The sequence below is a fragment of the Castor canadensis genome, chromosome 7 (assembly GCF_047511655.1).
Source record: "Castor canadensis chromosome 7, mCasCan1.hap1v2, whole genome shotgun sequence".
NCBI classification, from domain to species: domain Eukaryota; kingdom Metazoa; phylum Chordata; class Mammalia; order Rodentia; family Castoridae; genus Castor; species Castor canadensis.
Window position 1 is genome coordinate 142,613,334 of NC_133392.1, and position 25,196 is coordinate 142,638,529.

At 37.8% G+C, this 25,196-nt stretch overlaps 1 protein-coding gene and 1 non-coding gene across 2 annotated transcripts in view; both read right to left on the reverse strand.

Annotated features, from left to right (window-relative positions):
* Positions 1-3,661: 3,661 nt before the first annotated feature.
* Stx12 (syntaxin 12) overlaps positions 3,662-25,196 on the reverse strand; it is a 36,079-nt gene continuing 14,544 nt past the window's right edge. Inside the window, exons 2-9 of the mRNA XM_020178836.2 lie at positions 24,880-24,949; positions 21,520-21,619; positions 17,254-17,391; positions 12,306-12,349; positions 10,821-10,926; positions 7,974-8,046; positions 6,921-7,003; positions 3,662-5,374 (exon numbers count right to left, since the gene is read on the reverse strand). Of these exons, the coding sequence (XP_020034425.1) occupies positions 5,282-5,374; positions 6,921-7,003; positions 7,974-8,046; positions 10,821-10,926; positions 12,306-12,349; positions 17,254-17,391; positions 21,520-21,619; positions 24,880-24,949 (707 nt within the window). The 3' untranslated portion in view covers positions 3,662-5,281. The remainder of the gene's footprint in view (positions 5,375-6,920; positions 7,004-7,973; positions 8,047-10,820; positions 10,927-12,305; positions 12,350-17,253; positions 17,392-21,519; positions 21,620-24,879; positions 24,950-25,196) is intronic.
* On the reverse strand, positions 22,106-22,298 carry LOC141425098 (U2 spliceosomal RNA). Its single transcript, XR_012450203.1, has one exon. It is a non-coding gene; the product is annotated as a U2 spliceosomal RNA (small nuclear RNA).

The following is a 25,196-nucleotide window of genomic DNA, read 5'->3' on the forward strand; positions in this document are numbered from 1 at the left end:
ATAGCAAATTAGACTATTCAAAAGATTTTGTACTGGGTGAAGTCTCCAGCCCTTAAGATTTAACTGCAATATTAACATCAAATTGGATGGTCTTCAAAGCATAAAAAACTCATTCAGGAAGAATGGTAACTAATCAGATCAACTATCAAATGGCCTACCAATATCCTCCTTTTCAGTCTTGTGATTCCAAAGACGAGGCTGGTTAGGAACAATCCTAATTCTTAATTTCATTTCAAGCAATAATCCTATGGATCCCTCCTTTCAACATAAGGACATGATTGTTGAGAAGGAATAAAATGGTCTCAAAAGTATTTCGAATGTAACAGAAAAGAGTAAGATATTTGTATCTACAGAGATTTGTGTAGGCGTTTGATGTTCCATAACCCTTCCAAGCATGAGATGGTGCTAGTCATTTCTAGCTATTAACTAGTCTTATGTCAACTTTGCCTTTTGATTTCTTAGCCTCTATGTCTCATCCTCCAAGTGTCATATGTACACCCAAGAACACTAAAAACAGTATTCTTACCCTTATAATTCTTTACTTCTTGGCATGTTTCCCATGTCTAGCACAGCTGATATTCACGCTGGCTTCTGGTGTAGTGGCACCTTATACTTACCTAGGCTCTTATAAAGCAAAATGCTCTTTGTTTGGGCGCTAATGATGTCAGTATAGACTAGCAAACTGGAGGGCAGCAATGTAGGCCCTTACCCTTTTGAAATGTAGACTGTTGAGCTAGTTACCTTCAGATTTTGTTATCTCAACAAAGAGGTTAATTTCGTAGTCTTTAACAGGTTTCCTTAGACTAGAAAGTCAGCAGGAACATATCAATGTCAAAACACTTTCTTAAAACATCTTTGGTATGAGTTATGAATGGTCAAGTGGAGACACTGAAGAAATTGTGTGTATATAGATAGTATGAGGCTTCATTTAGCAGGATGATAAATGAAAAGTACACAAGATGTACTTTTTCAAGAAAGGATGTTCTTGAAAAGTTGGGAAGAAATTGCCACTTCTCCAGACTTTTAGAATATCATCATGGAAAAGGTGGTGAGCAGGACAGCTTGTATCAGTGATGCATGGAGACAAAGGACAGTATCCAAAGGTGGTCTTAAAGTGGGAGTGCTCAAGATCAAATCCTGGCTCCATCACTTATAAGTTGTGTGACCATAGGCAGGTATAGTGTCTCAGCTTCCTGAAGGGAGACAAGAAAAATACAGCTCCTAGATGGCTTTATGGAGATAAGACAAGAAGTGTAAAAGGTTAGCATAGTAGTTTCCTGGTAGTAAGGAGGGCTCAGATATTCCACAAATGACCATCATATGCAGAGCACCTCCTCAAGTCTTTTTATTTCTGAATCAGACTACCATCCTGCCCTGGTCCTTTTGGACCACGAAGAAAAAAAAAAGGAATATAGGAGTATCAATTTTATTTTGCAAACCTGGAGATTTATAAATGAAATCTGCCATCTAACATCAGACACCTTTTTCTCCCAATGCTCAGGATAGAACCCAGGACCTTATGCATGCTAGGCAAGTGTTCTACCACTGAGCTGTATCCCCAGTCCCACCTTTTCATTTTAATAATGTTAAAATACCGTTTTATTGGTTTTGTGGTACCGGGATCAAAGGATCAAACCAGGGCCTTGTGCAAACCTCACGTTTGATCCCTAGCACCAGAAAAAAAACTTGTAAGGACATTACCTCAGATTTGGATACAACTTGGAAAAAACAAACAACAAAAAAACACTCCACTGCATCATTTTCCTTATTTCTCCATGGACTATTAAAACCTTGGTCCTTAATCATAATCAGATTCTAAAACTTGTATTGTTACAAGTTTATTCTTTAAAAATGAAATGCTTGCTACATTGTGAATTAAAGGTCATTTTGGTAAAATATTAAAATGAACTACTCAGCTGGTATAACAGTAGATCAAGGGGTAGGAAACAAAATTTTTCAAACTACATTCCAATTAAATGGTGATTCTAAAGTAGTTATATTTTGTGATGCTAGAAACACTGAAAAGTCCTTTGAAGTCCATGGGATACACTAACCATGCTTAGAAAAGCAGGGAAGAAAGCAGGTGATTCCTAGCCCTAGGGAGCAGGATAGATTGGTAGGTGAGATGAGCTCTAGTCTGCACTTAGTGACCAAAAGAAAAAGCTGCATTCCCATGACTGAGGATAGATTCTGAATAAAAAGAAAAACTAAGTGGAAGCAGCTCAGAGTGTCCTACTTTGCATAGACTGGTCATTTCATTTTGATGTTTTTGTTCCATAAAACAAGGCAGTGTAAGTGTGGCTTGAGCAGTACATCGTACAATGCAGTGAGTGAACACTCCCAATCCTACCCACCCCTTAGTAAAATCTCACACACACACACACACACACACACACACAGAGCTGCTCTGGGAGCATCAATCTAGCATGCAACAAGTTCTTGTTCTGAAACATTCCCAAATAAAGTGCCAGGATGACATTTTTACTTTACCCTATACAGTACTACAGTTTTAGCTACTTCTTTTCTTTTTTGGTGGGATTGAGGTTTAAACCCAGGGAAATACTACAGTTTTAATCCACTTGAAGAAACAATGTTAGAGAATACTCTTAGAACATTCAAATAAAGAAAACAGAATAGATGAATAAAGGAAAGGAATACAAAGGCAAACATATAATTTGTATGTTCAGACTAAAACCACCTTTAATCAGAGAGAAAAGAACTGTTGAGAAAATTTGAAACCTATGGGTTAAATGAGTTATCCAAATATCCTCAGAAGGTTAATAGCAGCGATAAGATTGTCCAAGTCTTTTGCACCGCAGTCTAGGGGTTTTTGTTTTGTTTTTTAATGTGTTTTTGTTTTTTGTTGGTACTGGGGTTTGAACTCAGGGCCTTGCACTTGCTGGGTAAGCACTCTACCACTTAAGCCTTATCTCCAGCCCCCAGTCTAGTTTTTTGACAAAAATCAATGGTTCTCAACTATGGCTGCACATAATAATTACCTGGATCTTAAAGATAAAAAAAAAAATCCCTGTGCCCAAAATATACTGCAGACTAAATTAGAATCTTGGGCTGATGTGTGGGGGCGGTGCGGGCAAGGTATCAGTTTAAATTTAAAGTTTCTAATGTAAAGCCAGTTATGAACCATTGTCCCAGACCACGGTGCCCCAACGATAAGGCACAGATAAGAAGCTTCCTTCCTTCCTTCCTTCCTTCCTTCCTTCCTTCCCTCCCTCCTTTCCTTCCTTCCTTCTCTCTCTTTCTTCCTTTCTTCTCTCCCTTCCCTTCCTTCCAGCCTTCTCTTCCTCCCTCCCTCCATTCCACTCTCCCTTCCCTCTTTTCTTTCTGTTTTTCCCTCTGTCCCTCCCTGCCCTTCTCTTCCTTTCTCTCTCATCTTTTTTGAGACAGGGTCTTGCCTCAAACTTGCTATGCAATCCAGCCTGGCCTCAAATTCACAGTCCTCCTGCCTCAACCTTCTAGGTACTGGGATAACAATCCACTACTCCTGGCTGTGTCTTGTTTTTGAAGAAAAGGCAGCAACACCTATTCTACCCCCAAATGAACCCTTAACCTGGTCTCCAGTCTTCTTGCAAGTCTCAATTTTTCTCATGACAGCACATTCCCTAACACCTACCTCATAAGAATGCTAACTCATACAAACTACTTCAAAAAGTTTTAAATGTTTATTTGTATTAAATAGGATGGTGCAAAAATGCAAAGAAACTTGTGCATTTGAGTCCTTGTTTTTCAACTGTTCCCATTATTTTAGAACAAGGAGGTTAAGTAACATTAGGGGAATGAAAGAAATGAATATAAATAAACCCAAAGTAGCTAAATCCTCTAATTCAGTAAAGAATTAACTGAAATTGTTGGCCCAATTCACATTTATGTGACAACCTAAACAAATGATGCTCCCTTTAACTGTTCTAGGTCAGTGAAAAAGGGAAGTGGACAACATTTATATTACAAGACAGCAATATTTTATTGAAACTTTTCTTTCCTAACCTGTATATGGAGAGATTAACTTTTTTTTTTTTCGTGGTACTGGGGCTTAAACTCAGAGCCTATACCTTGAACCAGCCCATTTTTTTGTGATGGGTGTTTTCAAGATAGGGTCTTGCAAACTACTTGCCCAGGCTGGTATCGAACTGCGATCCTCCTGATCTCTGCCTCCTAAATCGCTAGGATTACAGGCATGAGCCACCAGCTCCCGGCCAAGATTAACCTCTTGTTCATAAATCAGGATAAGTCTAACATCTCCAGTATTATTTACAAAAACGAACCTTTTCCTTGATTTATGACCAGGTTCACAGTCTTAAGTTTTAAACCCAACTTCAGTGTGATTTTAAAATCTTCCTGCCATCAATTGCTCAGCAACCCTCACAGGGGAGGGGGCAGCCTTTTGACAGCAGCATTCATCATTCACCAGGAATGTAGAACCACAAGAGAACAACAACAAAAAGATTGAGTCATTTCAAACAATTCCTATTTGCTTTCCAAAAGCATGCTATATCTAACTCTTCCTTTCTATGCAGATAGCTGCGAGAGGGATCCCATCAAGTATAGTAATGTTCATGAAATTAACCTCCTTAACAAGGGAGCAGGATGGCTTAGTGTGTATGTGAAGATGAACTACTGTGGATAACACTTGCAGATAATAAACTTTAAATCCAATTATAACATGTACCCCAGCAACTAGCCAGCTCAAATAGACACTTCTCATTTAATCTGAATCACATGTGCAATTTTTACTTTCCAATTAAATATAGTGCCAAAAATCTTCCAAACACAGAGAACAGACTACTTAGAATTTCAAATTAAAATGTCAAATAATAAAAATTGCTGGCTATTGTACAGTTTTTGTCAGACTCCAATATGCCAGGTGCTAGGGAGAAATTCATCTTTGCTAGTAAAAAGGTAAATTTTATATACACATAAAAAGACAAGAGTATGAGACTGTAGTGTCACCTTTCAAAAAGAATATCTAGAATGGAATTTTCAGTAAACACTTATGATAAAGGGCAATCAGAATACAACAGAAAGCAAAATTCACATAAGTTAATTCCTAATTCGAGAAATCAATAAAATGTATACATAAATTGATAAATACTGTCTCTATTGTTACTAATACCAAGAACTAGTTAGTAGTTAGTTTCTAACTAAATTATTACAGGACGTTCTGGTATATGCTGTCTTCTTGTGATCAGTTTGTTCTGAAAAGACTCCAGCAAGCACTTGCCCTTGAAAACAGCTCAGCAGGAGAAAGCTCTGAGACAAGTACACTTCATTTAGAAACTAGCCAGATAATAAATGCCAAGACTGCAACAATCACTGACAGGACAAGCACCAGGATACACATCTTCTTGCGAGACTTTTTCTGAGGAAAGAAATATGTAAAGACACTCATGAAACAAGTAAAAAAATTTTATATATAAGACTCCAAGAGTGCTTCATTAATCTGCCTCCTTGTAATTCATAACTGACTCTTTCCACGCACAAATACACACAGACCTTCCCTAAAATCTCAGCAGTCACCAGTGCTAGGGTGTCATGCAAGTTTTAATTATTCACAAATATGATTTTGCAAAGTAGCTATATCTATGCCAGCCATTATGTGCAATAAAATTATTTGTACATGTGTATTTTAATAACAGTTTTATACCTATCCCAAAATTTTATATTCATTGTAAAAAAAAAAAAAGGCAATCAGAGAAAATGATCATCCATAGATAAAACTGTTAATATTTTAATTATACTTCCTTCCGATCTCTTATCTATGTACACTGCTATTTAACTTAAGTAGGATCATACTGTATGATGTTTGATGTTTTTCTTATTTAATGTTTGGCATAAACATTTTTCCACTATTATAAACTTCATAAACATCTCTTAATTCTCACACAGTACAACATTAAATGGATATGTGTAGTTTAATTATTCTTTTACTGTCAGATACTAAAGTTACCACACAGTTTTTAAAGGAAATTCTATTATTAAACACAAATTTCCCTAAGAGCACTCCCAGGTAAAATATAGCTATCATATGGCTGATATACTTAGGAACATGGAAAATGACTGACATGCTGTTTGTTTTTTTGTGTGTATGTGTGTGTGGTACTCGGATCGAACCCAGGGCCTCAGGCATGCTAGGCAAACAGTAAACCTATGAACTACATCCCCAGCCCTGAAATGCTGTTCATGTCTAAAAAGCCATGTAACACCAAATCAAGGGGAAATGAGGACTTCACTCACGATATCTGTACACTGAGATGAAGATCCAGAGAAGTCATAAAACAAGAGTTTTAACTAATATGTAGAAGAATTTCACTTTACAGACACAGTTCTATAATGACTATTTATATAAATAGATATAAATGGCTGTCATTGTTGATTCTATATCCATCCTTTGTGGCAATAGTCAACATAGAATATCTATGAAGTCCTTTTTTTTTTTTTTTGTGGCGGCACTGGAATTTGAATTCAGGGCCTCACACTTGCTAGGCAGGTGCTCTTACTGCTTGAGCCACTCTGCCAGACACTATGAAGCCCTATTTTGCCTCTACCTCTTACTATCCTAATGGAAACACATTTCTGCTGCTTAGGATATAAGATTAACCTTATAGTAGATTTAGGTAGCATGCTAGTTCATAGGCTTAGCTTTGCAGCCAAGAGTCTTCTGTGTAAGGTTATTGAAAATTTGATGGGTTTTGTATATCTCGCTAAAAATGAAAATACAGAAAATACTAAAAAATGAAACACTAAAAGGAAAATACTAAAAAATGGAACTGGGACTGGAGATTATGACTACCTATTTCCAGCTGAAGCCCAAGCAAGAGGCTGTAGCTGTTCTCAATATGTCATTGTATCCTGGTGGCCCATAAAGTCTACAGCACAGAGTGACTTTCTTTGGTACCAGCTTTTACCTGATAGTAAGCAGCTTGCTGTAACTGATCAGTGGCTCTTTCAACATGCACCTCTGAGCTTTCCACATTGGCTTCTATGCTATCTGCAAAAAAGAACAATGGATGTTTTAACATACTCAGGTGTTTCAAGACTGTAAAATGAACAGATTTCTGGTGTTATGGATCCTGGTTTCACTATCACCATCCCAACTCTCTAGTCATGAAATCAAAAGTTATTACCTTGATAAGAGAACAGCCCTATTCTTTGGGAATAAACATTGAAGTATTTAGGAGGAAGAGGTTATTAAGTTTGGAATTCACCTATAAATGGTTCAGAAAAAAATATATGCCTACATATATGTATATACACATAGAGTGAGGGCACATCACAAAGCAAATAGGGCAGAATGTTAATAAGAGGTAGACTCTGGGTAAGTATAAAGGAGTTGCTTGTAGGCTTTTTCTTTTTCTCCCCTAAGTAACAGGGTTTGCACTTGCCAAGCAGGTGCTCTACCTCTTCTGCCACGCCCTCCAGCCCTAGTATATTTATTTTTCCAACTTCTTATAAACTTAACCTAATTTCCACATAAAAAGCTTTTAAAAAGTTACTAACTCCATAAGCATCCAAATTTCTGGAGCTAAAAGCTGGGAAGTTGACAGCTTTTCTCTAAACAAGCACTTATCAAGAGGCTATCACAAGTAAATGCATTTGATAATATAAGAAAAACATTAAGAAAATGAGTTATATAAATTTTTGGGGGGGACAGTAATGGGGTTTGAACTCAGGGCCTTATGCTTGCTAAGCAAGTGCTCTACCACTTGGACCACACCCCCAGCCCTTTTTGCTTTACTTATTTTTCAGATAAGGACTCATGTTTTTGCCTACGGCCAGCCTTGGACCAAGATCCTCCTACCTCCATTTCCCAAGTAGCTGAGATTACAGGCCCTGGTTTTTACTAATTTTTAAAATTATATTCCTAAACTTGCAGCCTATAATTAATAATATCTTACTGACTTCTCTACATACAAATATTACCAGTTCACCTCAAGGTTAAAGGTATCAATAATACATACCAATCAGGTCACCTTGGTCATGGATCATCATGGCCAAATCTTTAAATATCTGATTTACATCCAAAATATCAGCCTAAAAAGGACAAAAACCAATTAACTGACATTAAGCAACATGTTAGAAGTTTCCTTTCCTCTACCTATCTAAAGTTTCAGCTATTAATCACATATATATGTTTTTAAAACCTGCTTCTCCAAAACAGAAAATGATATGTCATTACCTACCTGATACTGCAAAGCAGAAGGCATGAAACCCACCCATCAAGCAGTAATAACTGGACATGTTCTGTAGGAACTAAGACCATTCAAACTCAAATGGTATCAACAGAAGCTGGAGTATTAGGATAGACAAATTCTTGGTGTGATAGTTATACCTGGAGCCTACACTGGCCATTATGACAAAAGCCTGTGAAGGCAACAGGCTGCTAGGACTTTGAACTACAGAATTTAGACAATTTACACAAGATTGTAGTATCTAGGGGAATACAAGAAGAACATACAAACAGAAAGCGTCTTCTCCCCCAGGACTGACTCTGGAACTGTGTGAAGAGCTGCTGGATTCTACTGTCACTTGAACAGTGCCCTCTAAACAGTTTTCAACTGACTGACAAAGAGTTACTTTGTCTGTGTATGGCAGTTCCAGGGTGAAAGGACGACTATTTGCAAGCCTATTAATCAGACTAAAGAAGGTAAAAACTAATCACCTTGGTAGACTGAACTGCATGCTGTTTTCCTGGCAATGATGGAAGTAAAATCCCCTATATTTGGGTTCTTACTGCCACATGGTCAGGCAGAAGGGCAATGGAAAGGTATGCTCTCATTGATGTGGCCCTACTGAAACATGAAAAGTACATTTAAGTAAAACACTTGTCCATCAGAAGAACTTACAGGCCAGTTGCCTGTAATCCTAGCTATTCAGGAGGCAGAGATCAGGAGGATTGCAGTTCCAAGCCAGCTCAGGCAAAGAGTTCGTGAGACCCTACTTAAAAAAACTCATCACAAAAAAGGGCTGGTGGAGTAATGCAAGGTGTAGGGCCTGAGTTCAAGTCCCAATACCACAAAAAAAAAAAAAAGTACTCCCAGGTTAGGAGACTGACCAGAATCACAACTTGGCAAGATTAATTCTTGCCAGCATCTCAATCACTTACTAAGGATCCACTAAAGTTGGGATTATTGTTCATTGCTGTGGATACATACACCTAACTGGAGTGGGGTGGTGGGGAACAAGTACACAGTAAGATAAATAAGAAAGGGTGTTATATAGGAATTGACTATTGAATGGTATATAAAGATGTGCAGAAGAAGAAGACCGCAGAAGAAGTAGAATGTGAGTTGTGCCTTAATGCAAAGGAAAAGTCATATAAACAGTAAGGCAATTGAGTTAAATAACAAATAGCCCAGTTTGGCTGTAACATAGGTTTGTATGTTAGAGGTAGGAAATGACTGGATATGACAGTCTAGCTTAAGCTAAGGAATTTGGACTTCATTCTGTTGAATGTGAAGTGATCCATTAGGTTCCTGACATCTATTAGGTTACATTTCTTCCTTTAGCTGCGTATGTCTCACTCCCTGCTATAAAACAGCATTTCTAATGTTAGAGAACCAAGTCAATGATTAGTAGTGGTAGGTGAAAAAGCGAAAAGGAAACGTCTGACATCTTTGAAGGCAGTAAAATAGGTATAACTTGAGGACAAACTGTCTCATCTAAAAACAGACAGTGATGATCCCTAGGGCAGTGGTCTCAATCCTGACTGCACCTTATTATTCACTGGGGCAGCTTTAAAATAGCCATGCCTAAGGCCTCACCCCCAGAAGTTATGACTTATTAGGTTGACCCACATAAAACTGTGGATATTTGCCAATTTTGAACCTACAAAAACCAGGAATTTCACATAGTCCAATCAAATAATTTGTGTGTGTATGGAGAACTGGAGTATTAAAAAAAGAAAAAAATCTCCAGGTGATCCTACTGTGCAGTCAGCATTCAGAACCACTGCAAAGGCAAAAGGAGGAGCTTGAAGTTTCTCTACTCCCCTCATTTCCTACTCCTGCCCCAGGGATGGAAGTCTTCTACCTCCATGGAGAAACTATGCAGGTTTTAAAGATATTTTACTGATCACTGTGCAAAGTTAAAAATGGTGCTCAGTTAGGATAATAAAGGTTAACAGACCTCCCCTTCCACTCCCACCTCAAAAAACATTTCTAGTTGTGACTCTCTGAAGTGATAAGATCTGCAAATTGGATTTGCACTTTAGAATGCACAAAAATACAGCAAGACTTTTGGCCTGTCTTTATAACAGGTTACTCAGACTAAGCAAAGGGCTGCTCCCCAAAGCCCTGCCTAACCTAGATATTGGCATTTAAGGACAAAGCAATAAAATATTTGCTTGCCTTGCTCTGTTTTGTTTTTTTTCTGGTGATACTGGGGTTTGATCTCAGGGCCTACACTTTGAGCCACTCTACCAGCCCTTTTTTGTGATGGTTTTTTTCGAGATAAGGTCTCAAGAACTATTTGCCCTGGCTAGCTTCAAACCATGATCCTCCTGGTCTCGGCCTCCTGAGTAGCAAGGATTACAGGCATGAGCCACTGGTGCCTGGCTTCTATTTTCCATGTATTTTTCTTAAGGAGGCCATATAAAAAAGTGGTATGTGAGGAAAGGCTTTGGGTATTCTTGGGAGACCAGGCCAATACCACTCAAATTTATAATGACTAAATCAAGATGGATAATACGCAAACAACACAATGACTTAGATCATGGTTTTTCATAATAATCCAGGGAAAATTCAAGCTAGAGAGCCCAGATACCTTCACAAACACTGAGTCAACAAAAGACATGACCTAGCTCTCACCTCCAGCTGTCGAATCGCTGTTTCCCTCTCTTTAATAAGTTCCAGATCCTGTTCAGTGATGGCTGCCTCGTCCTCCTGGCTCTGCATCTGGTTCCAGTCCTCATGGCTGCAGGGAGACAAGCACAGCAGTTGATTCCTCCTTTCTGCAGTGTGAGAAGACATATCTACAATATCTCTGCTATGAGCAGAACCTAGGCAAAAACACTAGTAGGGCTCCAATTCCTCTGCCTGAGGGCCACATGTTTCATATCTAGAAGCAAAGAGCTGACAATACCAAGAAATCAAAGTCTTGCCTCCATGGACAAAACTGAGATGAGGCAGAATTATGGAGGATGGGCCTCCTTGCTTTTAGGAGTACACTCTGCAATCACGCTAAGACTTGCTAGACAAGAAAAGCATCCAGAGATTTGAACTCAATGAATCACACTACTTGGCCTTTTCCAGGGAACTCTAAGTGCAAAGCTGTATTGGTACCTTTGAGTACTAAATCGGTGGAGGAGAGCAGGCTAAGTAACCTACCAGTGCTTTACCAGTTCAGTGAAAAGAATCACATCTGGTTTCCAGGAATATCCTTCAGATTATGCTTTGTGTAATATATCTCTTCACAGAAACCAAAGTAAATACTAGTGAAATGTTACAACTTTTCAAGTATTTAGAAGGTGTATAACTTATTATACTAGACACAGAACATTTTGAAAACCCAGTATTGTGAATTTTTTCAACAATAAGTATAAATCATACCTCATTTCCATAACATTTAAAAAATGTCCTGGGCTGGGATGTGTGGCTCAAATGTTACAGTGCCTGCCTAGCAAACACAAGGCCCTGAGTTCCAACCCAGTACCACAAAAAAAAAAGTACTAATATTGAATAACAAACAAAACTGAATAAGACCTTTGAGGTGCTCACAGTTTAGGCTGGGGTGGGGGAGATGACTATGTATCTATGATAAATCATTTGAAATTCCAAACTAATACCTTGAATACATGGAGTACTATGGAATTCACTTGGAGAAGTTAAGGGATATCTTTCAGATACAAATTACCTGCTTTTCCTCTTATATTCCCAGTAGGATGAGCTGGATGAGTTGACCCTACTTTAGAGGTAAGTAAACAGAGACCCAAGAATGTTGAAGAACTTAAATTTGAATTAGAGGTAAAATGACTGAGATCTTCTAGTCTGTAGATTTGTGGGTTCCTTCTTATTCCTGGTGAGTCAAGCTTCCTCCCACACACAGAAAATATTCAACGACCTTAGGAAAGCCCATGCTTTTGACTTTTTATTTTTATTTAAAGAATGCTAAATCACCTACCCCCAGGTCCCTCTTTATTTTCTCCTGCTTTTTGTCTCATTGATTTTTTCTCCCCAGTACTGGGGATTGAACCAAATGCCTTGCACATACATCCTCATTGATTTTTAAAATTAAAAATAAATATAAAACAACTCTCATCAACTATTAAGCAGGTTGGATGAATAATTCTTTACCTGTCAAATGAGACAAGCTGCTCCTCTCTTTGCCTGTCTTCCACCTAAAAAGCAGATGGCATTATTGCTGGTGTAATCCAGAAACATGTCACAGACAGACACACAAAACAAGGGTTTCCTTAGCTACAATATAAAGAAGCATCCTTCAACTCTAACAGAATCTGTAAGATCAGGACTCTTGCACTCTGTCTTAACTAAGAAATGGGTGTGAAGTGGTTGAAAGCAAATTTGCATTCCAATTTGGGCTCAGGATAAAAACCATACTGGCACTAATGGGAGAGGGATAAATGAAGAAAGTAAAGAAGGTGAATATGGTTGATGTACTTTCTATACAGATATGAATATGGAACATTCAAACCTGTTGAAATCACCATAAGGAGACTAAAGTAAAAAGGAGAACAATGGGAGAGAATGAACCAAATTGGGATGGATATATATATATATATATCTCCCCATACGTATGGACAGGAAGGTAAAACAAGTCCTGTCCAGAGGTTGGTACCAGTGGGGGGGGGGCAGAAGGAAAGGGTGAAGAAGGGCAAATATGGACATACTATGAAAATGGAACAATGAGACCTGTTGAAACTGTTCTAAGAAGGGAGGAGGGGAAGAAAGGAGAAAGATGCAGGGGGCAAATCTAACTCAGATATATTGTAAGCAATTCTGTAAATGTCACAGTGTACTACCTGTACAACTATAATACGCTAAAAAAAAAAAAAAAAGAAGAAGAAGCCGAGTGCCAGTGGCTCACACCTGTAATCCTAGCTATTCAGGAGGCAGAGATCAGGAGGATCGAGGTTCAAAGCCAGCCCAGATAAATAGTTCGAGAGACCCTATCTCAAAAAAACCCTTCAAACAAAAGGGCTGGCTGAGTGACTCAAGCACTGGCAAGCATGAAACCCTGAGTTCAAACCCCAGTGATGCCAAAAACAAAAAGAAAGAAAAAAGAAACTTTAAACAAGAAAGAAGAACAAGGGTAGAAAAGCGATTAATAAAATAAAGATAACTATAACCTACTTTAAAATTTGAGGAAGGTAGATTAAAGGGAAAGGGCTGAAAACTTGAAAAAAAATTTTTCTAATAAAGATTTTAAAAAATGGATTCATAGCATGTTGGGTTCTAATGTGGCAAGCAAACTTCAAAAATCAGTCTAACGCATGTCTGACTTTTATAACTTAAAAACAAATCAAAATAAAAATTGTTAAAGGCCAATCTATTTTCATTTTTAAAAGGTTTACCCTTTTTATGATAGCAATACAGGACAAACAAAATTAAAATGTCAGAATTCTACCCACCCAGAGGAACACTGAACATTTTTGTTATTGTTTTACTTTTTTTTTTGAGTTGGTGGGTTTCACTGTGTTGTTCAGGCTGGCCTCAAATTCTCCCATCTCAGCCTCCTGACTACAGATGCATCCACTTCTCCTGGCTTTGCTTTTGCTTTTTCCCCAAGACCAAGAGACAGAACAATACCAGTGTCCTAAAAGCTTCCCCTGTGTCCTTCGCTGATGGACATGTTACCCATTAATATTTCCATTATCTTGACTTTGCAAAAATTATTTTCTTGCATTTTAAAAATACTAATATGCATCTTTATTCTATATTGTTTTGCCTATTTTTGAACTTTACATAAATGGAATTATACTATTTATATTCTTTCATGCTTCGTTTGAATCACTCCAGATTATGCCAGATCCATCCCTGATGCTGAAAGATAACTGTGGTTAATTTTATTTGCTGTATGATATTATGTATATGAATATATCACATATTTATCCATTCTACTGTTGAAGCTGGGAATAGTGATGCAAACCTATAATCCCAGCATTTGGGAATCCAAGGCCAGTTTGGGCTACATAGTGAGACCCTGTCTCAAAAACAAAAAGCAAGCAAAAAACAACAAACAAAAAATGTTCATTCTACTGTTACAGGATATATAGATTTTGCCTTTTTTCTTTTCTTTTCTTTATTTTTGGACACAGGGTCTTGCTATGTATCCCAGGCCAGCCTTGAACTAGAGATCTTTAGTTCAAGGAATGAACTCAGCCTCTAGAATATTGGGTTTACAGAAGTGTAATACCATGCATGGCTCCAATTTTTGACTACTACAAATAATGCTGTATGAACATCCTTGTGTGTATATCTGGAATACATACATACTGGTTTCTCTATGATAAAAATGCTGGATCATAAAGTGTGTATTTTGAAGACACAACTAAAATGTTTCCCAAAGTGGTTGCTCCAATTTATACTACTACAGGCCAGATAGAAAAGTTCCTACTGCAACATGTTCACAAAGCCCCACCCTTGGTGTTCACAGAATTTAAGTTTCTTAGAGCTGGGGATGTGGCCCAAGTGGTAGATCACCTGCCTAACAAGTTCAAGGCTCTGACAAGTTAAAACATCAGAATCACCAGGAAAAAAAAAAGATTCAAAACTTTTACCCTCCTAGTGGACATGGACATGAAATAGTATCTCACTGTTATTTTAATCTGAAAGTCTGTGACCCATTATTCAAAATAATACCAATATGTTTATTTGCCTTTTTTCTGTGTTGACATTTGAACTCAGTAGCCAAAGCAATGGTGGATAAAATGGCTCAAGGCAGCAGCACCAGACTATACTAGAAGTATTATCATTTTCGTCACCATGTACCATGCCTAGCTAAACTTTTATATAAGTTTTTATAAAACCATATTGAATAAATAAAAATGGTATTTCTCTAAAATGTGGCTAGTTCAGCTTGCAACTCAATTACACAAATGCTTTTCCTGGAGATAAATACTGTATTTCTGAACATGATAAAAGTACTTAATGCATACTTCTCACTTCACCATGCAGAGTATTAAAAAGATGTGTACTAAGGGGTTGAGGTTTAATTAATTTTTATGTCCTCAACTTCAACAACTGACTTTTTTTTCCATGTTACCATCAGTTTCATCAGAAAAATCTTTTTCTTTGGGGGGAGGCAGTTTGAACTTGTGTTCTACTGCTTTAGTCATGTCCTCAGCCCTTTTAGGTTTTGTTTTGTTGAGACAGGGTCTCAAACTCACAATCCTCCTACATTGGCTTCCTGAGTCCTGGGAGTATATATGTCTGGCCTAAAATGTTGAAAAAATTCTCACAATCATAGATAAAAGTTTTGCAAAATTCTATTTTCTTAAAAGTTACATTTTTTGCTGCGTTCCTATCTCAAAAAACCCTTCACAAAAATGGGGCTGGTGGAGTGGCTCAAGGTAAAGGCCCTGAGTTAAAGCCTCAGTACTGCAAAAAAAAAGTTGCACAACAAGAACCTGCCTCGAAAAAAGAAGAAAGATATTCATATAACCTCTTTGGGGGTCCTTAATAATTCTTAACAGTATAATGGGGTTCTGAGATCAAGCTTGTTGAGAACTACTGCTCTATTGGGTTAAATTTTTTTCTACACTGATTTTTGGAAATTCTTTACAGCGTTTATTCTAAATAGTAGTTCTTTGTCAGTTACAAAGATAGCAATATCGTTTTCCTGTTTGTGGCTTATCTTTTCACATATTTGCTTCTTGATTTTTCTCTTCATTCTTGTCTTCTTTTCAGACTCTCATCAGGTGTCATTTTCCTTCTGGCTAAAGTATATCTTTTAGAATTTCTGTTAGTATGCAGGATGTTGATAGGAAACCCTGTTTTACTGAAAATATCTTTAATTAATCCTTATTTTGGACATATATTTTCACTAAATTTAGAATCCTTGGTAGTCAGATACTGCCTTTCATTAAAATTTAAGAAAACAGGGCTAGGGCATGGCTCAAGTTGTGGAGCGCCTGCCTAGCAAGTGTGAAACCCTGAGTTCAAAAACCCCATACTGCCAAAAAGAAAAATTCAAGAGAACACTCTACTGGCTTATACTAATATACAATATACAAATCTATAGGTATATTTCACTTCGATGTTATTTCTACTAGTTCTTGTTTAGGATAATTTGTTTCTTTGTATGCTTATTTTTGTTGTTGTTGTTGTTGTTGTTTTAATCATATGTTACTCATTGCCCTTGAAAAACTTGAGGGCATTCTTTCTGGGCCAGGATAAAGATGTCTTTCCACAGAGTGCATTTGTGTTTGCTTCTGAATGACATAGAAGTGCTCTGTGGGTCCAAGACCACTTGAAACTTCAGGCTTTAGACCATCCAGGTAGTATGAATTTGGATAGTAAGTCTGCCTAAAGCTTAATTTGTGGCAGAACTTATTATGTGGATGTTCCCTCCTTCCTTCCCTTCTCGACCACTTGCTTAGTTCTAGGGTACTGTAACTTCTTTGCAGTCCACTGGGATAAAGGAGGGCTCTCTTTTGGCTTAGCCATTCCCTAAGGATATAATTTTTTTGGGTCCAGTTTGATTGAGGAGCATATTCTTTTGTATTCTCCACTTTGCATGAGCCTTTGGCTTTGACTTTTACCCTTTCCATGCCATAAGGACATCAACACTGAAGCTCAAGTTTGCCCTCTGTAAATATATTCAGTTCAAAAGTACTTTTGGTATTCTGCTTACCTTAGATTTTGACCTTAGTGTTTTCATGGTTCTTTGCTACCTTAGAGAAGTTGGGTTTTTAAGTTCCAGTATTTGATAATTCTTTCCAAAAAGAGAGAGCTAATCCAAATAACCTAGCCTCCTATCTTCTAGGAAATAGGTTCATTTCTCTTTTCTTAAGTTTTTAACATAAGACCATACAACAAAATGAAAATTACACAGAATTCTACCTTCCATTTTTTTAACCATTATGCACATTCCTTTCCAATCTTTGACCACATGCATATGTATTACCATACACAGGCTATACCAATCTGGAAATGTCACAACAGCTGACATGTATGTTTCTGATTTAGTATGATGGTAAACAAAGGTGAATGGTCAGAAAGAAAAAACCTTGAAAAAGAACATCCTGAAATTGCAAAGATCTTCTTTTGGGAATCAACTTACAGAAAGACGAGATCCAGCTCTTGCTCTGGCAATGCTCTCTTTTTCCTTTTCAGATACCTTTCTCTGCACAGCCTGGAAATTGTTTAAGGCTGCAGAGAAGTCACTCATGAGCCGTTCCTTCTGAAGCTTCTGCTGGCGCTAAGGAAATTAAGCAAGAACTTGAGATTTCATATTAATCTAGAATCAGTTGGTCTTAATTCTCATTGAAAGCAATTATACCCCTTAGAGATTTCAAAGTAGAAAAATTATTAGAAAATAGGTTCTTCCTTTAATTAATAAATTTGCTCCTTGCCAACTCAAATCCCTGGTTAATACTACAGAACAAGTTAGAAGCACCTGACAAACCTGAGAACTGGGCATCATTTACCTTATAATCAAAGAAGGAATGCAATTTGGAGTATTTCATCCCTGGAGAATCTAAAAGCAGAATAAATATCTTTGAACTCAAACTGGACCTAAACAGATTTGCACTGTGCTAAGCACACAGAAGTAAAAACTCACTCCAACTTAGGCAGACTAATACCAAAGTCATAAATAATTGCTGTATCCAATTAGTTCTATAGGAGTGCAGAGGCAGATCTAATCAGTGAGTACTAAAGTGGGCAAGAAAGGCCTCAAGAGAAGGTGGACCCTGAAAGAAGAGTAGGGCATGAATAAGCAGAAAGAAGGGGTAGGACAAATCCAAGCACGAGAATACCTGAGCAGAAAAACTGAAGACCTAGAAGGAGATAGTCTGACTGAAACTAAAGGTGTATTCTTGAGAGAAGCTAAAAGATTAAATTGGAAATGCAAGGAAAGGGTTTGCAATGCCTCGCTAATGCATTTGGGTCCAACTTCTAAAGAACAAAGAGTCAAGATTTTGAGCAGGCAACATGAGAGGTACAACCTGGTAAGTTAGAAAAATTAGTCTGTGATGCCATACCAGGTGGAATGGGAAGAAGAAACAGATCAAAAAAATTAGGGCAATAGTCTAGGTTTAAGAGTAGGAGGACACAGTATTAGTAATTGGATCACAAAGAAACGAATTTAAGAAACATTACGACTTAGTGGCTGGAGGTGGATGAAGAGGTGTAAAATCAAGAATGACTCAGATTTCAAACCTGGGAGAATAATATTGAAGGAAATTTAGGTGAGGATTTTTTTTTCTTTTTCTGGATCTTTATTTTTGCATAAGCAACATTATAACAATAAGAGAGGGAAAACATCATTCCTTAACCTTGCCATCCAAAAATATCTCGTGTGAGTGTGAGTGTGAGTGTGTGTGTGTGTGTGTGTGTGTGTGTGTGTGTGTGTGTGTTGATGGGGATCAAACCCAGAGCCTTCTTACACATGCTTGGCAAGCATTCTACTACTGAGCTACCCCAAACCCCAAAATGCTATTTTTTTAAGGTATATCATAAACATTTTCCATGTCATTATACTCTTTTTTTCTTATGTTTTATATTTTTTTATGTTATTGTTCTCTTTACAATTATGTGTTTTTAGGGGTTTTATGGTTTTGTTTTTTGGGTTTTTTTGGATGGTTCTGGAGTTTGAACTCAGAACTTCACACTTGCTAGGCAGGTACTCTACTACTTGAGCCACATCTCCAGTCCTATAATTTTTATTTTAATTGTTATGTATATTCTATCAAGTTGACAGTGTAAATTTTATGTAAACATTCCTTCTTGTTGGGCTGGTGGAGTGGCTCAAGTGGTAAGAATGCCTGCATAGCAGGTATGAGGCCCTGAGTTCAAACCCCAGTACTGCCAAAAAAAAAAAAAAATCAAAGAACAAAACCAAAAAAAGCATTCTTTCTATTGGTCCCAGTTTTTAACTATTATAAATAAAGGTAAAGTGAACTCCATACTAACAGCTAATATATTTATATTTGGCTCCAAGGTAAATATGCATTTTCCTCCCTTCATATTCCCCACCCCCCCAGAACAAATTTGCATTGGTGGGAATATTAGGTCAAAAGGCACAAACTTTTTTATGAAGATAAGTAACACCAATCAACCTATTTCGGGGGTGGGGGGGGTTGAATGAGGAATTCAGTATAAGACAACACATTAAATTTGATGTAAAGGTAGTTAAGTACATTGAAGAGGATTTATCAAGGGCTGGAATATAGCTCAGTGGTAGAATGTTTGCCTAGCATGTGCAGTGGCCTGGGTTCTATTCCTAGCACTGCAAAAAAAAAAGGAGATGTTAGAACAGGAATCAATAAAACAGCCAAGTACTTAAGAAGCCTGGGAACTAGAGTTAGAAAAAAATCTGGGGTTCACGATCACAAAGGTGACAGGGAGGTCATAAAATCAGATAAGACTCCTGAGGGAGAAAGTGTGGAGTGAGAAAACTAAAAGATCACTAGCAGAGCCTTGGAGCATGCTGATACCTAGGAAGATACAGAGTGAGGAAGGAAAGCTGAAAGTCAACCTGGGATCATCAGAGGTGGGTAAAAGAACAAAACCAAGTCATGGAAAAAATAAAATTTCAGAGGGAGACAGGATGAGCAAAAAGATCAAAGAAGACAGAACAAAGATGAATGAATAAAAGCTCAAAAAAGACCACTCAATCTGGCAACTATAAGATCACCGATAATAGTACACAGGAATGGAAAAAACTGAAAGTATTTTTGATGTATATGACAGCTGTGAAAAAAATGGGTGTTGGGACTAAGACATGAAGAACAAGTAAAAAGACAAAAGGGAACTCAGCACAACAGGAGAAAGAGACTTGGAATTATATTTCACCAGAGAATGTTCATAGATCTATTTCATATTCTTAATGATTCAAGCTAATGGAAAGGAACAGCATGCATAATCCAAAAATAACTTCTGTTTGGTTTTGGAATACATTAGATGAATTTTTTTAGTAGCAAATTTAACTTTCTATTTCTTTTTTGCTTAGGCTACTATTTAACTCTTAGTACTTATAATATTCTGTCTGCATCAGACCCTTAGACTCTGTTTTTATTACTATGAAAACAATCTATAAATGTCCCTAAGTACATAGCAGGAAGAGGAACAGGATGATCTGGTAGCAAACTGGAGATACTGGATGGTAAGGGGAACTGACCCACAATTGACAAATCAGCATGAGAACTAAAACAGCCCATATGTGGATAACCATAAAATAATTACATTAAGATTACTTTTTATCCGAACTTCTTCATAGTGGGAAGACAAAGCCTTTAGTGTGGCTCCTCTTTTGTGCAAAAGGTGCCCGAATTTGACTGAACATATCCTGTATTAAATAGCTTTTCAGGTTAAAGTGGTGTTTTCAAACTTTTGTGGAGACCTATGGTAAGAATTTGACATCATGACCTGGTACTGTGTATACACGTAGGTATGAACGAAAAGTTTCATGTAATCATTTACCTATTGTGTTTCACTTTTCGAAAATGCTGATCACAACACACTAAAATGATTTCATGTTCCAACAGCCACAACCCACAGTGTGAAAAACAACCCAAGAAAGAGAAGTTGAAGGCTTTGTCATCAGAGCCATAGGAGATAGGATATCACTTTAGAAGTTTAGTAATAAAAAGTAATATAAGTACTTAATTTATGTTAAGTGCTCCTATGAATGGCATAGAAGCTAAAAGCAAAACAGAATCTCAACAGGCTGAAGTAGATGGAGGAGGCTTTTTTCTCTGATGGAACCAACCATGAATAATAGGTAAGAGTCAAGCCATGATAAAAGAGGTAACATATCTGATTTTAGGAATGAAAGAAAAAAAAGAGCATACTAAGGGAACAATGAATCCAAGTAAAAATTGTGTGCATTTCAAGGATTAAAATGGCCACTGAGTAAAATGACTTGAAAAGAGAAATCTTCCCTGAGCACTTCCTTAACCTGTGGCCTATGAATAATTCTTGATGGAAATATGAAAGAAAGCTGTTTGACTGAAATTTATAGGTACTATCTACAAAACAAACTAGGACCAAGCCTGCAAACATATAGCTGCTACGCAAACCCCAAAGATATGTAAGCATTGAGATTCCCCTTTAACTAAATCCATTTTATTAGGATATTAATAGTAGCAGTGGCACCATACGTTCAGTACACTCTGAATGTCAGGCACTTTGCTGCATCTGATGTATACAATCTCTGCTGCCACAATATTCACATCCCCTCCACTTTATAGAGAAGGAAAGTGAAGTCTGGAGAAGGTCTATCTAGCACCAAAGGCCAAATTACTTTTGTTCCACATACTACCTCTCTATTAAAGTCATTTCCTATTAATAAACAAATACCAATCTATTAAGAAAAAATACCAACCTGTTCTGAAGTAGATAAAGGAAGGGGCAAGGACCCTAATTCCTTCAGCAATTCATTTGTTTCCTTTGCGAGCTGATTTGTGGAGTGCTGTAATTGTTGCCTAAGACAGAAAAGATTTGTTTCAGGATGCTGTAACTTCTTGAGAATATTAGTGAATATTACTTGTGTGTGTGTGTGTGTGTGTGTGTGTGTGTGTGTGTGTGTGTGTGGTAGTAGGGTTTGAACTCAGGGCCTGGTACTTGCTAGGAAGGTACTCATCACTTGAGCCACACCCCTAGCCCATGATTTTTCACTTTATTCTCAGGGTGTCTCACAATGCAGGAAATGAAAGACCATTTGAAGAAATAGAGCCTCAATGCCCACAATCACAAGAAAGTTTCAGAAATATAACCAGGGAAACCCATTTCATGGTATTGTCACATTACTGAAGCAGTCACACTGAACAGAAAGAACCTTCCTCAATGACAACTGCTGAAGGAATCACAGATCAGGATTTTTAATTCTATGGGGAGAAAAGAAAAGCCTATCAGCAGTTCTGATAGAACTAGAAGAGCAATTGCTACTCACACATAAATCTAATGGGTTTTGTGTGTGCACCACTCCTGGAGGTACTGCAATACCACACACCAGGTGTGTGGAGTGGATGGAGCAAGCTCCTATTCTATCTCCTGTTCCAAAAATCCATTTAATATATTGTCCTCGGATTGAGGACGTATCCGATATTAAACTGATAAGAACAGAAACTACACTTGATCTCAGCGAAAAGGCCAAGAAGTGATAAATCTAATGGTTTTAATACACTGAACTCTCTCCAAAATTCTCATTGAAATTCCCAGGAGTTCTGCATGGTGAGAATCTGTTACAGTCCACTGACTAGAATCCTGCCATAGGTGGTTGTGTGAAATATGCACTAAAAGCATAGTTTCCTATCTACCCTGAAAAACAAATTTGAGCTGGGCACTGGTGGCTCACGTCTGTAATCCTAGCTACTCAGGAGGCAGAGATCAGGAGGATCACGGTTTGAAGCCAGCCCAGCCAGGCAAATAGTTCATGTGATCCTATCTCGAAAAAGCCCATCAACGGGCTGGTGGAGTGGCTTGAGATATAGGCCTTGAGTTCAAGCCCCAGTACCACAAAAAAAAAAAAAAAAAAATCAAAAGATCTATTCTACATTCTTCCTTAAAGGCTGATTCTTTTTCAGATTTCTCCTTGACTCCCTACCTGCTCTTTATGCCTGGCTTTCTGGCTTTTTTCTCCAAAATAAAGAAGTCCTATGTTGTTTAAAAATATGTAAGAGAGGGGCCAAAGTTCAGCTCAGTGTCAAAGCATTTTCCTAGTTTGTGCAAAGCTGTGCGTTAAATCCCCAGCACCACAAAAATAACAAAGCAGAGGGCTGGCAGAGTGGCTCAAGTGTCAAGAGTGCTAAAAAAAACGAAACAGCAGATTGGGAGGATCACTGTTCAAGGTCCCCCCAGGCAAAGTCAGTAAGATCCTATCTCAACCAACAAGCCAGACATGGTGGTACATACCTGTAATCCTAGCTACTTGGGAAGTGCAAGGGTAGGAGGATTGCTGTCTGAGGCTGGCCCCAACCAAAAGCATAAGACCAAATCCAAAAAATAAAGCAAAAAAAGGGCTGGAGGTGTGCTCAAATGGTAGAGCACCTGCCTAGTAAGTGCAAGACCCTGAGTTCAAACTCCAGTACCACCAAAAAAAAAAAAAAAAAAAAAAAAATATATATATATATATACACACACACACACACACATATATATGTATGAAAACTAGGTGGTGGGCATGGTGTCACAGACCTGTAATTCCAGCTACTCAGGAGGACTGCTTGAGCCCAGGAGTTCAAAGTCAGCCTGGGCAACACAGTGAGACCTCATTACAAACAAACAAATAAACAAAAACATAAGGAGTAGGAAGAAAAGGGAATTAAAGAGGGAAGAATATGTCATGTATTAAGTGAGACTAGAAAGTAATGGAAATGCAAAAGGAGTTGCTTTCATTCATGGTTTCCTTTACTCTCTAGTCATCTCTGAAAAGGTTTTAAAGGAGTACAGAGAAAGGCACCATTATGCCTGGCTTTCTGGCTTTTTTCTCCAAAATAAGTAAGTCCTATGCTGTTTAAAAATATGTAAGAAAGGAGCCAAAGTACAGCTCAGTAGTAGAGCATGTGCGTAGTTTGTGCCACTTGTACTATGGTCTGAACAGTTGTGTCCCTCCAAAATCCTATGTTGAAATCTTAGCTCCCAAAGTGATGGTATTAGCTGGTGATACTGGAAGGGGATTAGGTCACAAAGGTGGAACCCTCATGAATGGCATTAATGCCCTCATAAAAGAAGCTCCAGAGAACTGCTTTGCCTCTTCCAGCTAAGTGAGGACACAGTAAGAAAGCATTGTCTGGGAAAGAATGGGCCCTCATCAGACACTTAACTGCCAGTGCCTTGATTTTGGACTTCTCAGCCTCTAAACTATGAAAAATAAATTCCTGTTGCTTATAAACTGCCCACTTTGTGGTCTTTTTTTATAGCAGCCTGAATGTAATAAGATACCATACCACTATTAGTATTTTTTTCACTGCAAACAGACCTCCAGGATTAAAATACAAGGGAAACAAAAACAATAAAGAGTCAAGCAGGAGCTTGAACATTGCAAACAGTACTAAAATATTCAGAGATATTTTACATCTTCTGGAAAAGCTCATAGTAAAAACAGTCTTTCTCTCACTTCATAATGCCTAGGGCAGTAAACAAAGAATATTCTTTAAAGATAAAGAATAGAACTTATAAAAGCAGAAACAGACAAGAAGAATGTCATTAAAAAAAAAAACAAAAACAAGAAGCAGAAGTTCTACTACAAGTCCTTTTATTCTCTCCCTCAGACTCCCCTCAGGTCATTCTGTTTTTCTAATATTATAACAGTTGGAAATCCAACTAGACTATATCATCAAGAGCCCTGTGCCAACAAAGAGGCTCATTTTTCAGAATTGTGGGCAGGATATAGTTTAGGAGTGGTAGCAGCTCCCTCCTTACCTCCCTAATTGTTCTGCTAACCTGACCAAGGGAAGAAAGAAACAGTTCAAGAAATCTTGGTCCAGGGCTGGCAGAGTGGCTCAAGCCTAGCAAGATGAAGCCCTGAGTTCAAACCCCTGCAAAACCAAAAAAAAAACAAAGAAATTTTGATCCATAAATATATTTTGTTACCCCTCTTCTAGATCCAGCTATTACCTCCTGACCCACTACCTCTCTTTCTGACTTCACAGACCAGAAACCTAAGGGCCACACAGCAAGGATGACATTAAGTATGTCCTCAAAGGGCCCTTGCAAAACCCAACCTTGTTTAGAAGCTACTCACAGATTTTCCTGTAGCTTGCTTGAGTCCTGCTTAGTTCCTAGTTGGCTCATCAAATTCTTTATCTGAGCAGCTGAGGAGAGAGGGAAAAAAGATTTATTTAAAAGATCATACATTCATCATGTGCACCCTACTTCTCAGATCACTAGTCTTTCTACACCTGAATAAGTACATGTAATGAACAGAAATGATGCTATGATCAAAAGCTTGACACACACATTCCTCCAATAACTAATACAAGGCTCACTGGCTCACCTTTCTCCTACAGAGTAACTATTCCACTAAGTAGGAGGTGATGGTTTTGTTTATCATCCCCAAAA